General features: G+C 42.8%; 1 protein-coding gene and 1 pseudogene across 2 annotated transcripts; both read left to right on the top strand.

Annotated features, from left to right (window-relative positions):
* The first annotated feature begins 490 nt into the window (after positions 1-490).
* LOC310795523 (galactosylceramide sulfotransferase-like) lies at positions 491-2,144 on the top strand. The gene is made up of 3 exons (XM_083657590.1): positions 491-530; positions 645-793; positions 885-2,144. The coding sequence occupies exons 2-3, from the start codon at positions 675-677 to the stop codon at positions 2,035-2,037; spliced, it is 1,272 nt and encodes a 423-aa protein (XP_083513716.1). The 5' UTR covers positions 491-530; positions 645-674; the 3' UTR covers positions 2,038-2,144.
* A 7,340-nt stretch (positions 2,145-9,484) lies between these two features.
* LOC310795547 (ER membrane protein complex subunit 4 pseudogene) lies at positions 9,485-10,033 on the top strand (annotated as a pseudogene). The gene has a single exon. The product of its transcript is annotated as an ER membrane protein complex subunit 4 pseudogene (transcript).
* The last annotated feature ends 4,397 nt before the right edge of the window (positions 10,034-14,430 follow it).

The raw sequence follows: 14,430 nt of genomic DNA, 5'->3' as shown, positions 1-14,430 counted from the left end.
GGTCACTCCATTGTAGCTGCAGTCAGGGGCGACTGGCAGGTCTGTCTGTAAGAACTGTGACAGGTGTTTAACCTGGTAAACCAGCCGGTCACTTGAGTTCACATTTCATTTTGCTTCTACCAGACCGTCTGGCCTCCAGCTTGCTTTTGGCAGTGGGCGGGAGTTGGACGGGTGTACTTAATTGCCTTGACAGACAACTCCTTCAGCCAATCAGTGTTGGATCCAGTCAAATCCAAATCCACTTCGGGAAAATGGCGAAAATTAAATGTGAGTTCACGTGACCGGCTGGTTTACCAGGCTAGCAAGTGTTTGCATCAGGACAAGAAGTTGTGCCAGACAAAAGACTCATATTAGGAGCCGAATTCAGAAGGTCATATCACTCAAAATCTTGCTTTTCTTACTATTATTTTTATGACATTTATACTTTATTTGACAGGACAGTGGAGACACAGGAAAGTGGAGAGAGGGAGATGACATGTAACCAAGGTCCGATGCTGGATTTGAACCCACGACGACGCCAGAGTTATACGGTACGCATCTTAGCCAACTGAACCACCAGGACACCTGCCAACCAAAATGTTAAGCTTATTTTTTTTCTCGTTAACATTTTTACTGTATGTATTCTCTCTCATTTGTCCTTTCAGGTTCCCATCTGAATTTGATGAATTTGAACTATGTTTGCTATTAAAGGAAGGAAGCCCAAATCAATACGGGGTCTGGTTCTCTGGGCTTTATTGAGCACTGTGGTGCTGGTACTGTACAGCTTATCTAACCCAACTCAAGTTGACAGGAGGTAAATATGGACAAAGAAAGCATTATTTTATTCAAATTGATCAAAGGAATCTGAGTTTCCGTCTTTACTTACCCATATTCTTTATTCGCAGGGGCTCCCCTGAACCCTCGTGTGCTCTTAGCATGTCACAATCATGGCAGGAGAATTGGACCGTTCCCTCTCGAGGCTCAAAAACCAAGTCAGAAGAATGCTCTCCCAAGGTGAACATCATGTTCATGAAGACCCACAAAACGGCCAGCAGCACAGTACTCAACATCCTCTTCCGATTCGGAGAGAAGCACAAGTTGAAGTTTGCCTTCCCCGACGGACGCAACGACTTCTTCTACCCGTCGCCTTTCCTGTGCTCCCAGGTCAAGGCCTACCAGCCCGGGGACTGTTTCAACATTGTCTGCAACCACATGCGCTTTGCCGCTCGAGAGGTGGCCAAGCTTCTGCCTCCAGACGCCGTGTACATCACCATCTTACGTGACCCGGTGGAGCTCTTCGAGTCGTCCTTCCATTACTACCGGCGAGCGGTTCCCCTCACATGGAGCATCGGGGGAGAGGACAAACTGGCGGAGTTTCTGCACCGTCCTCGGGCCTTCTACACCCCAGAGGCTTACAACGCGTTCTATCTGAAAAATCTGCTCTCTTTCGACTTTGGTTTTGACAATAACCTCGAGGCCGATGATCCCCGTGTCGCGGGCCATATTCACGCCCTGTCTGAACATTTCCATCTTGTCCTCATAGCTGAATACTTTGAGGAGTCTCTTATCCTGCTGAAGGACACGCTCTGTTGGACCGTGGAGGACCTGCTGTTTTTTAAGCTCAACGCACGCAAGGGCTCGTCGGTGTCTCGACTGACTCCTGAGCTGAGAGCCAAGGCCAAAGAGTGGAACTCCGCGGACTGGACACTCTATCAGCACTTTAACTCCACCTTCTGGGCCAGAGTGGAGGCTTACGGGACAGACAGGATGGCACAGGAGGTCAGCGAGCTGAGGAGGAGGAACGCCGAGATGATGGCCATCTGCGTTGAGGGCGGGGACGCGGTGGAAGCCTGGATGATTCGGGATAGAAGCTTGCTGCCCTGGCAGCCGCTCGGCGAGTCGTCCATCCTGGGATACAACATGAAGAAAGACGTTGAGCCCAAATTCAGAACACTGTGTCGAAAGATGCTGACGCCTGAAATAGAGTACTTATCAGAGCTAGGGGTAAGCCTGTGGCTCACGAGATTATGGGGCTGGTTAAAAGATGCTATTTACTGAATATATCGAGACATTTGAGACAGGATCTCTATGTTTGGTAATGCTTTAGAATACAGCCCGCAACTTATACCTGGTAAGAGCGCGTACCACTAAGGTACCACTAGTCCTTCGCATGGCCGACCCGGGTTCGAATCCGACCCATGGTCCTTCGCCACATGTCATAATTCGCATAGATTCCTCACCCGCACCCCTGTAGTTACCCTGTAATTACATGTAACTAGGAGGGAATTAATGTTGCTTTAAAATACAGCCCGCGCCACTGTTACCCTGTAGGTACCCGTTAGTTACAGAATAACTACAGTACAAGTTCTCCTAAATTGAAATTAAATGTAAATAATTATTTCTCATAGGTCATAGGTCATGTAACAACAGAATAGATACCCTGTAGTTACCCCCTAGGTACCCAATTGCTATGGAATTACTACAGTATAAGTTATCCTAAATTGAAATGAAATTTTAATGATTATAACAGAATAGGTACCCGGTAGTTACAAAAATGCCAGTGTCAGTGATGTCACTCAAGCAATTGTGATGTCATCAGTGAAGTCACTCAAGCAATTGTGTGCCGCGCAGAACGGGGGGGGGGGCTTATTATAGTACAGTAGTAAGATATATTCTTTTGGAATTCATATACTGTATGCATATTTGTTTCCTGTTTTTAATTGTTGATGATTTTATATGGCTATGTTTATAACCTATATTTATGGTTTTGGTAATGTTATGGTTACATAGCATCTAGGATGTTGTTTGTTAAATCTGGTGCCAGGTGATGTCAACTTCAACACAACAGCTTTACACAGATTTGAGGTTGGGGTTTTCCTGGATGACCCACAATTTCCTAAATCTGAGATTTGAGATTTGGTTTTATAATATTCATTTTATGTTGCCTAATTTCATCCCTGTGTGATTATTATTATTATTTGTATTCTCATTTGTATCTTTCTATTTTTTTTTACCGGTATTTATTCATTTATATTATTTTGTTTTGTAAAGCACTTTGCAATTGTTTGGAAAAGTGCTAGGCAATAAATAAAGTTTATTGTTTGCGTGGCCATGCAATTTTGTCATTTTACAAAATGTGTTGTGTGGCGCCTACACGGTTTTACTGTGTGCAGGTCTGCCCCGCATCAAGAGGCAAATTCAGGACAGGAGGTGGCAGTATAGGGCTTCAAATGGATTATTATGAGGGTTTTGGGGGAAGGAGCCAGGGCCAGAGCCAGAGGTTGTGCAGGGCCAGGGAGAGGCAGAGAAGAGCAGAGTGAGTGATGGAGAAATGGTAAAATACAGTGTTTGGTTGTTTGAACAATGTCCTGCTTTATAGTGTTGCAGATAATACTAAACATTAGATACATAAATAAATAAAACTATTTTAGGTTGAACTCTTAGTACAAACACATAAACCAAATCATTGTCAATCTGTTTTTAAGCGATGGAGCCACTTCTATAACTGACTGTGTGTGGAATCGTTCCTTCCTTGCTTCCGTCCGTCCGTTATGGCACGGACCATCTGTCTGTCCAGAGTGATGATGTCATTGTCGAGTGGTGTCCAGTGGTGACTGATGATGTCATATTAATAAACAAACACAATCCATCAACTGAGCATGCAAACGCCCCCAACTGATGATGTCATATCTACTGATGATGTCATCTCCCACAATCATCGAGTGGGCCAGTGGTGACTGATGATGCCATATCCACTGATGATGTCCAACTAATGATGTCATAGACATTGTGACATTATCAGTGATGTCACATTGTGACATCATCAGTGATGTCATATACTATGTCATCAGTGAGGCGTGTGGCAATGAGCATGTCCAATCACAAAAATGCACCTAACCTCGAAACGGTTTGACATAACACCACAAAACTTTGTAGAAATGCTGGTCATGGGGGTAGCCAATGGGGGTAGCCAATCACAAAAAGGTGCCTAAGTTCCAAACAGATTCACGTAATACACCATGGCGCAGGTACATTATGCAGTCTACCAAGTGTTTTGTTTGTCTTTGACTAGTTAGTGGCCGGGCCAGCGAAGCGGCAGGGCCACTTATTGTATTTGCCTGTATTTTCTTCTTCTTCTTCTTCTTCTTCTTCTTCTTCTTCTTCTTCTTCTTCTTCTTCTTCTTCTTCTTCTTCTTCTTCTTCTTCTCCTCCTCCTCCTCCTCCTCCTCCTCCTCCCAGGAAGTTAAACTTCCCATTCATGAAAATAAACCAAACTTTGCACAAAGGTCCAGTCCCATGCCAAACTAAGTTGACGTGAATTTGGCGCCAATAGTCCTGATGGTGGCGCTACAGCGACCGTCTAAAGTTTCAAACTTTTAAAATTCATAACAATTCAGAACTATCCATTCCACATAAAATGCAGCCGTTTTAGAATCCGTAAATAAGTGTATCTTGTTAAATAAAAGTCCTTGTTGTCCAGTCCCCCCTTTCCTGGCTGCCTAGGTGTGAAAAGCTTCTCCAGGTTTGAGGGCCGTTATCTCTGAATGTGGCTTTTAGGAGTGTGAACATTCAAATAAGCATATCTCCCTTCATTCTTTTCAGATTACAATGTGTGACACATCATTTGAAAGTTTACAATCTGAACTTTCATAATCTGTAAAAAACTGAAAAATGACCTCCGCCTACATGTGGGTCGAAATACCAGCAGCTGTCGGCTACGGCTTTGCAACTTTCACCGAAATGTGGGCCCAAATGAGGAGAAACTTTTGTACACTGCAACCTATGGCCAATTATGAAGTCTAAAGACCGCAAAACTGCAAAAACTGTCAAACTAATTAAACCCTACTCCTCCCACATTTTTTCTTCAAACGACACCAAACTCCAGCATCTGCATCGTTAGACTGTCCTCCACAAAAGTATCAAACAGATTTTTGTTTGATTTAAAATTGACCCCACAGTGCATCAAAATGTTTTACTGTAAATGCTACTAGCCTACTAATGCAAATTCTTATTAAATAAAGCTCAAATCTCCACGAAAAAAATTGACAAGATTTTGCTGTCAGAGTAGTTGAAGTGTGCAAAATCTAAGAATTGTATCTCAAAAACTGAATTTTTGACAGTATTTTGAATTCTGCCCTCATGTATAGCCTACAGCACCGATGCCTTCGCCATCCTGGGGAACGGTAGGACATGCCCTCACCATCCTGGGAAAACATACACACGTGTCATAACTGATGTCATCAGTGATGTCACTTGAGCAATTGTGCATTGTGACATCACTGATGATGTCATCAATGATGTCATCAGTTTTGTGACATCACTGATGATGTCATCTATAAATCGCTCAGCCTTCCTCTCCATAACATCAGCTCTCCACTCTACAACAGCAAGGAGGCAAGTAGCTCATCCTTCCTCTACATAACATCAGCTCTCCCAGTAGGCTACCTCATCCACTCCACAACAGCAAGGAGGCAAGTAACTTGTGTGTCTGAGTGTCTGTTTGTCTGTCTGTACACCTTTCTGGAGATGAAGAAATATTTCTAGCCCTAGTATGAGTGTTAACATAATGATAGTGTTTTATTGTGTTTTAGGAAGCAAGGGTTCAGCTGCACCCTAGGACAGAGAAGACACAAGCTTGCCAAGTGGCTACTAGTCACTCCAGTGCATCTAACATCAGCTCTCTCAGTATCATCCACTCCTTCACAACAGCAAGGAGGCAAGTAACTTGTGTGTGTGACTGCCTATCTGTATGTCTGTGCACTTTTTCTGGAGAGGAAAAATAATAATATATTAGCAGCAACCCTAGTTAGTGGCCGGGCCAGCGAAGCGGCAGGGCCACTTATTGTATTTGCCTGTATTCTTCTTCTTCTTCTTCTTCTTCTTCTTCTTCTTCTTCTTCTTCTTCTTCTTCTTCTTCTTCTTCTTCTTCTTCTTCTTCTTCTTCTTCTCCTCCCAGGAAGTTAGACTTCCCATGCATGAAAATAAACCAAAAGGTCCAGTCCCATGCCAAACTAAGTTGACGTGAATTTGGCGCCAATAGTCCTGATGGTGGCGCTACAGCGACCGTCTAAAGTTTCAAACTTTTAAAATTCATAATTAATTATTCCAGAGGAAGGGACCACATGTAGGCCAATTGTAATTCCCAGAAAATGAGAAAATAGGTTCTTTTTTGAAAACAACAGTTTTTCGTTTTTTTCCATTAATACACAAGTTTAGGTTTTGAACTATCCATTCCACATAAAATGCAGCCGTTTTAGAATCCGTAAATAAGTGTATCTTGTTAAATAAAAGTCCTTGTTGTCCAGTCCCCCCTTACCTGGCTGCCTAGGTGTGAAAAGCTTCTCCAGGTTTGAGGGCCGTTATCTCTGAATGTGGCTTTTAGGAGTGTGAACATTCAAATAAGCATATCTCCCTTCATTCTTTTCAGATTACAATGTGTGACACATCATTTGAAAGTTTACAATCTGAACTTTCATAATCTGTAAAAAACTGAAAAATGACCTCCGCCTACATGTGGGTCGAAATACCAGCAGCTGTTGGCTACGGCTTTGCAACTTTCACCGAAATGTGGGCCCAAATGAGGAGAAACGTTTGTACACCGCAACCTATGGCCAATTATGAAGTCTAAAGACCGCAAAACTGCAAAAACTGTCAAACTAATTCAACCCTACTCCTCCCACATTTTTTCTTCAAACGACACCAAACTCCAGCATCTGCACCGTTAGACTGTCCTCCACAAAAGTATCAAACAGATTTTTGTTTGATTTAAAATTGACCCCACAGTGCATCAAAATGTTTTACTGTAAATGCTACTAGCCTACTAATACAAATTCTTACTAAATAAAGCTAAAATCTCCACGAAAAAAATTGACAAGATTTTGCTGTCAGAGTAGTTGAAGTGTGCAAAATCTAAGAATTGTATCTCAAAAACTGAATTTTTGACAGTATTTTGAATTCTGCCCTCATGTATAGCCTACAGCACCGATGCCTTCACCATCCTGGGGAACGGTAGGACATGCCCTCACCATCCTGGGAAAACATACACACGTGTCATAACTGATGTCATCAGTGATGTCACTTGAGCAAATGTGCATTGTGACATCACTGATGATGTCATCAGTTTTGTGACATCACTGATGATGTCATCTATAAATCGCTCAGCCTTCCTCTCCATAACATCAGCTCTCCACTCTACAACAGCAAGGAGGCAAGTAGCTCATCCTTCCTCTACATAACATCAGCTCTCCCAGTAGGCTACCTCATCCACTCCACAACAGCAAGGAGGCAAGTAACTTGTGTGTCTGAGTGTCTGTTTGTCTGTCTGTACACCTTTCTGGAGATGAAGAAATATTTCTAGCCCTAGTATGAGTGTTAACATAATGATAGTGTTTTATTGTGTTTTAGGAAGCAAGGGTTCAGCTGCACCCTAGGACAGAGAAGACACAAGCTTGCCAAGTGGCTACTAGTCACTCCAGTGCATCTAACATCAGCTCTCTCAGTATCATCCACTCCTTCACAACAGCAAGGAGGCAAGTAACTTGTGTGTGTGACTGCCTATCTGTATGTCTGTGCACTTTTTCTGGAGAGGAAAAATAATAATATATTAGCAGCAACCCTAGTTAGTGGCCGGGCCAGCGAAGCGGCAGGGCCACTTATTGTATTTGCCTGTATTCTTCTTCTTCTTCTTCTTCTTCTTCTTCTTCTTCTTCTTCTTCTTCTTCTTCTTCTTCTTCTTCTTCTTCTTCTTCTTCTTCTTCTTCTTCTTCTTCTTCTTCTTCTTCTCCTCCCAGGAAGTTAGACTTCCCATGCATGAAAATAAACCAAAAGGTCCAGTCCCATGCCAAACTAAGTTGACGTGAATTTGGCGCCAATAGTCCTGATGGTGGCGCTACAGCGACCGTCTAAAGTTTCAAACTTTTAAAATTCATAATTAATTATTCCAGAGGAAGGGACCACATGTAGGCCAATTGTAATTCCCAGAAAATGAGAAAATAGGTTCTTTTTTGAAAACAACAGTTTTTCGTTTTTTTCCATTAATACACAAGTTTAGGTTTTGAACTATCCATTCCACATAAAATGCAGCCGTTTTAGAATCCGTAAATAAGTGTATCTTGTTAAATAAAAGTCCTTGTTGTCCAGTCCCCCCTTACCTGGCTGCCTAGGTGTGAAAAGCTTCTCCAGGTTTGAGGGCCGTTATCTCTGAATGTGGCTTTTAGGAGTGTGAACATTCAAATAAGCATATCTCCCTTCATTCTTTTCAGATTACAATGTGTGACACATCATTTGAAAGTTTACAATCTGAACTTTCATAATCTGTAAAAAACTGAAAAATGACCTCCGCCTACATGTGGGTCGAAATACCAGCAGCTGTCGGCTACGGCTTTGCAACTTTCACCGAAATGTGGGCCCAAATGAGGAGAAACTTTTGTACACTGCAACCTATGGCCAATTATGAAGTCTAAAGACCGCAAAACTGCAAAAACTGTCAAACTAATTAAACCCTACTCCTCCCACATTTTTTCTTCAAACGACACCAAACTCCAGCATCTGCATCGTTAGACTGTCCTCCACAAAAGCATCAAACAGATTTTTGTTTGATTTAAAATTGACCCCACAGTGCATCAAAATGTTTTACTGTAAATGGTACTTTAAACAGCTAATGCAAATTCTTGCTAAATAAAGCTCGAATCTCCACGGAAAAAATGGACAAGATTTTGCTGTCAGAGTAGTTGAAGTGTGCAAAATCTAAGAATTGTATCTCAAAAACTGAATTTTGGACAGTATTTTGAATTCTGCCCTCAATAGCCTAAAGAGCATCGTAATTGCCCTAATTACCTAATGATGTGATGTCACTTGAGCAATGACGTCATCAGTGATGTCATCAGTGATGATGTCATCAATGATGTCATCAGTGATTATGTCATCAATGATGTCATCCTTCCTGGCTGAGCAGACTGGGTGGGTGATGTCATAGTTGTTGCTGTCATGTCATCGGTGATGTCATACATGCCAAAGTATAAATAAGCAATTTTTCAGTCTATCTCTCTCTGCCTCCACTGTCCCTACTCTCTCCGCTTCTATATGTTCAACTGCCATGTACTTAACCTGCTGCCTTCTGCCCCAGGCCCCAGCCCTGTCATGAACGGCAGGCAGTGTTCTAATCTAAGCAGACTGGATTGCATGCAGCAGATGATAGAAAGCTCATCCATAAGAGACTTGAGACTTGACTTGGACTTGTGACTAAAGACTTGAGACGTGACTTGGACTATAGCTAAAAGACTTGAGACTTGCCCGGCCACGACCCATTGCTGCGCAGCAGCTATAATTATACTGTTATGTTTGCATAAAAAAGTGATGTCACCAGTGATGTCACTCGAGCCAATTGTGATGTCATGGAGATGTCATAAATCCTTTGTGGCTGAGGCTATATCAATGGTGGGAGTATAAGTAAAGCTTGTTGATCTTGTCTAAAGTGTCTCTGGTTTCTATAGTGCAGTCTGTTGCCATGGCGCCTCCAGGGGGACAAGGCGGAGCACTGTCCACGAGAGGAGGGGACGGGCCCAAGAGGATGAAGCGGGCTGTGGGCTACACCAGGAGACGTAACGACCGGCAGGGCGGGCAGGGAGACATAGTTTACCCCATCGGCTACTCAGACAAACCCGTTCACCACACCAGCATCCAGGAGACCAACAAGAACCTGGCGGAGAAGCGTTGCTGGGATGTGGCCCTGGGGCCCCTGAAGCAGATCCCTATGAACCTGTTCATCATGTACGTGTCCGGCGGCAACGTCACCATCTCCATCTTCCACATCATGATGGCCTGCATGATGGCCTGGAGGTCCATACAGGCGCTCATGTCCATGTCAGCCACCTTCAAGCTGCTGGAGAGCTGGAGTCAGGTCCTCGTCTACCTGGTCGGGAACCTTCTGAGCTTTACGTTGGCCATCTACAAGTTTCATTTGATGGGTCTGCTGCCGAAGCACTCGTCTGATTGGCTGACGTTCGTAGAACCGCCTCAGAGAATGGAGATCATGGGTGGAGGAATGGTGTTGTGAAGAGGATGGAGCAAACACACACAAGCACGCAAGGACGCATGCGCGCGCACGCACGCGCACACACACACACACACACACACACACACACACACACACACAGAAAGATGTTAATGTTACATTAATTATTATTATTATTATTATATACATTAATTTATTTTATTTTAAAGGCAGCAGACCGTCTTGTTGACTACTGATGTGGAAAATTTAAATCACATTAGCCAATCAATAGTTAATGTACTCATCTACATTTTCATTTAAGTTACACATACTGTACGTATTAATACACACAATATAGACACACCATTCAGATAAGCTGTAGTCTACATTTGCAGTTCCCCTCTCCTCTGGGTCATGACAACAGTCTAGAAAGGACTGCCTTCAGAATGGCCACCAAAACAGATGTAATCTCATGTGTGCCCTGTCTATAAGGATCTTTGACTGTCTGCCCGTATGTAAACCTGATCCATCCGCGAATATGCAAGAGTGTATCTCGGCCAAAATATATGTGAATACTGTTAGGAAGTTTGTGTGAAGTTTGCTGGATCTTAGGTAAGAGCTCACGGGCAGTGATCGATTAGAAACACAGAGATGTCTTTCAGGCTTTAATGAAGTATCACAGGCAGAAAGTAAGGCAACAGGTTAGCTAGCAGACATATAGCTTACAGATTGCAGAAAGGGAACATAGATATTATAACAGAACTGATCCTTCGAGCCGGATCTCCCCAGCTACGGCGCGCGTCGGGCCCCGTTCGCGCGGGGTCCCGGCGTGTCGCCTCGGCTGGCGCCTAGCAGCTGACTTAAAACTGGTCCTTCGAGCGGATCCGAGGACTTACGACGCTCCGAGATGGCACAGGAGTCAGGTGAGCTACTAAGCTACAGAATCTGTATTCTTCCAGAAATGGCACTCCAGTCCCACCAGGTGTATTGCAGGGCTCGGTTGATTAGTCTGGCAGTGAGGGGAGCTGAATACGCTTGGCCACCGGCCGGGTGTAGGTACGGGTCCCCACCTTTATGTCGGCAGACCTCACTTTGTTGTCCAGTCCAGGGGAAAGTTTGGTGACTGTCCCCATCGGCCAAAGTGTGCGCAGGAGCTGGGGGTCTATGATCATCCTGACACCTCAATGAGGGATGTCCTGAGCACCTCCTGCGTAACCAGTGGTGCCCCAAGGCCTGCTTCACTGAGCGAATCTCTCGCTCCTAGCAACCGCCGAAGTGAGGGGCATCTGGTGGCTTGAATTTCCAGTTGAGGAAACTCAGCTGCGTGAGGTCAGCGAGGAAGCAGTCGTGCTGTACTCGTTGGAGGAGGGAAGCCTCGGCCTTACTATAGTCTTCAGCCGTTAGTGCCTTGTTGGCCGCCCCGTGGAACGCCGGCGTGGTATCCTCGATGAGGGCACCGAAGGCCACAAACTCATCCAGCATGGGGGGAGCCGACATGAGGCCACAGTAGGTTGGCTTCCTCAACTCCTAACTAGGGTTGGTAATATATTATTATTTTTCCTCTCCAGAAAAAGTGCACAGACATACAGATAGGCAGTCACACACACAAGTTACTTGCCTCCTTGCTGTTGTGAAGGAGTGGATGATACTGAGAGAGCTGATGTTAGATGCACTGGAGTGACTAGTAGCCACTTGGGAAGCTTGTGTCTTCTCTGTCCTAGGGTGCAGCTGAACCCTTGCTTCCTCAATGATCCGAGGTTGTGTGGAGTTGGGGTGTCTCTGGCCAGCGATCTGGGCTGAGAAGAAGGAAGGGGGATCCGCCACCCCAACGGCTACTGGTGAGTGCGGGAAGGGGCTTTCCCCGCATAATGTCATCCGCCGGATCCTGGGCGGTATCCACTTAGCGCCAGTCGTTGCCCGCCGTGGGCTCCTGGATCTCCGTCACTCTAGTGCCCACGGACACCTTGTAGCGGCATGATGGCTGCAGCCAGATGAGGACGTGGTTGAGTCGGTCCATAATACAGTCCGCTGGATGGGGAGTGTCAACTCCGTCTTGAGTACCTTGGCTACTTGCGCTCCTGTCAAGGCGGCGCACCGCTCTAGACGTGGGATGGACTGTTGTTTCTTTGGAGCCACTCTCGACCGCGCCGTGAGGAAGGCTATCTCCACCTTTCTGCCGGGACCCTCAGTCCTGAGATACGCCACCGAACCATATGCTTCTTCTTCTTCTTTCGTGTAACGTCAGAGGTCCAACTCGGTGTCGTGTAGCATGCCCGCATCTCCCAACCATATGCTTGCTCAGATGCGTCGCAGAACACGTGGACCTCCCGTCTGCCGATGGGGGAGTCCAGGTCAGGGCTAGTGTAGCATTGCGGTAGGGAGATATCCTGCAGTTGCGGTAGCTCGTCCTTCCACTCCTTCCAGGCCTGCAGCAGTGTCTCGGGTAGGACTGGGTCATCCCAGTCCCGTTTCTTTTCCCATAGGTGTTGTATAAGCAGGGCGGGATGGATCCTCTCGAACTGATGGAGGAGCAGATTCCTCAGGTGACGGAATTTCTGCTGCAGGGCGGTGATGGGGTAAGTTTGCTCGGTTCCGTAAAGGCTCTCTTCTTCTTCTTCTTTCGTGTAACGTCAGAGGTCCAACTCGGTGTCATGTAGCCATGCCCGCATCTCTGGTCCTAGGTCGAAGAGGCTGGCTTCCGAGGGTGGTCTATATAAGGGGCAGATGGTGATTATTTAATTTAAGGCTCTCTTGATGCGATAGGTCTGCTCTGCCCATACGGAAATGTAATATATGGCATATATGCCCCTATATCAAGGCATATATGTTACATATAAAGGACATATATTATTATCTAATACAAACATTCACCGTATATATGGAGATATATATTTTTAACATATATGGAATACTCGTATTAAGATTTGTATATGTACATATATTATATATGCATATATGATATGGTTTATATAAGGCATATATATTTTCGCCCATACATGTTAACATATATGTTTAATATTTATATGCAATATAAATGGTATAAACATATATGAAATATCAATATTAAGATATGCATATGTACATATATTACAAAACTATATACGGTTAATTTTTAAATGGACGCTATATGTTGCCACCATATATGTAATCCTATATATTTAGTTTATATATGTAAGATATAGGTGTTCCGCTTATATGACATACACATTTTAAGATTTGTATATGTTCATACATTAAATGTACATATACAATTAATGTATACATGGCATCATATGTTTTGATCATATATGTGAAAATATATATTTGATATTTATATGCAATATAAATGTTATAAACATATATGAAATACCAATATTAAGATATGCATATGTACATATATTACAAAACTATATACGGTTAATTTTTAAATGGACGCTATATGTTGCCGCCATATATGTAATCATATATATTTAGTTTATATATGTAAGATATAGGTGTTCCGCTTATATGACATACACATTTTAAGATTTGTATATGTTCATACATTAAATGTATGTACGTATGTTTCTATTACATATATCCAAAATAAATGTTAGACATATATGTTAGTGACATATATGTCAAATACAAGGAGAGAACATGTTGCACATACATGTGTAATTTTCATATGCCACATTTACAAAAAACACATGTATGTTATATGTACGAATAATTATGTATGTGACATATATCCATATGTATGTATTTTCCATACATATTTATATGAATTTGACATATATGTCATATATGAAAATCAGCCAATTTCTAATAGATTTCATACATGCTTTACACATATATGACATATATGGTTTTATAGCGTATGTACATATGTTGACATCTCATATATCCTAAATAAATGTTAGATAATATGACATATATGTTAGTGACATATATGACATATACAAAAAGAGAACATGTTGCGCATATATGTGTAATTTGCATATGCCGCATTTACAAAAAACACGTATATGTTATATGTACAAATAATTATGTATGTGACATATATCCATATGTATGTATTTTCCATACATATTTATATGAATTTGACATATATGTCATATATGAAAATCAGCCAATTCCTAATAGGTTTCATACATGCTTTACACATATATGACATATATGGTTTTATAGCGTATGTACATATGTTGAGATCTCATATATCCTAAATAAATGTTAGATAATATGACACATATATGTTAGTGACATATATGACATATACAAAAAGAGAACATGTTGCTCATATATGTGTAATTTGCATATGCCACATTTACAAAAAACACGTATATGTTATATGTACAAATAATTATGTATGTGACATATATCCATATGTATGTATTTTCCATACATATTTATATGAATTTGACATATATGTCATATATGAAAATCAGCCAATTCCTAATAGGTTTCATACATGCTTTACACATATATGACATATATGTTTT

This window comes from Poromitra crassiceps (genome assembly GCF_964638095.1).
Source record: "Poromitra crassiceps genome assembly, chromosome: 21".
Taxonomy (NCBI): Eukaryota; Metazoa; Chordata; class Actinopteri; order Beryciformes; family Melamphaidae; genus Poromitra; species Poromitra crassiceps.
Note: the sequence above shows the minus strand (reverse complement) of the source record. Positions and strands in the feature narration are given on the sequence as shown.

What these genes read in the sequence shown, in the direction of transcription:
- LOC310795523 (XM_083657590.1), top strand. Translation starts at nt 675, where the DNA reads ATGTTTGCTATTAAAGGAAGGAAGCCCAAATCAATACGGGGTCTGGTT. An exon ending in CCAACTCAAGTTGACAGGAG is followed by an intron (nt 794 to 884) that starts GTAAATATGGAC and finishes CTTTATTCGCAG; the next exon opens with GGGCTCCCCTGAACCCTCGT.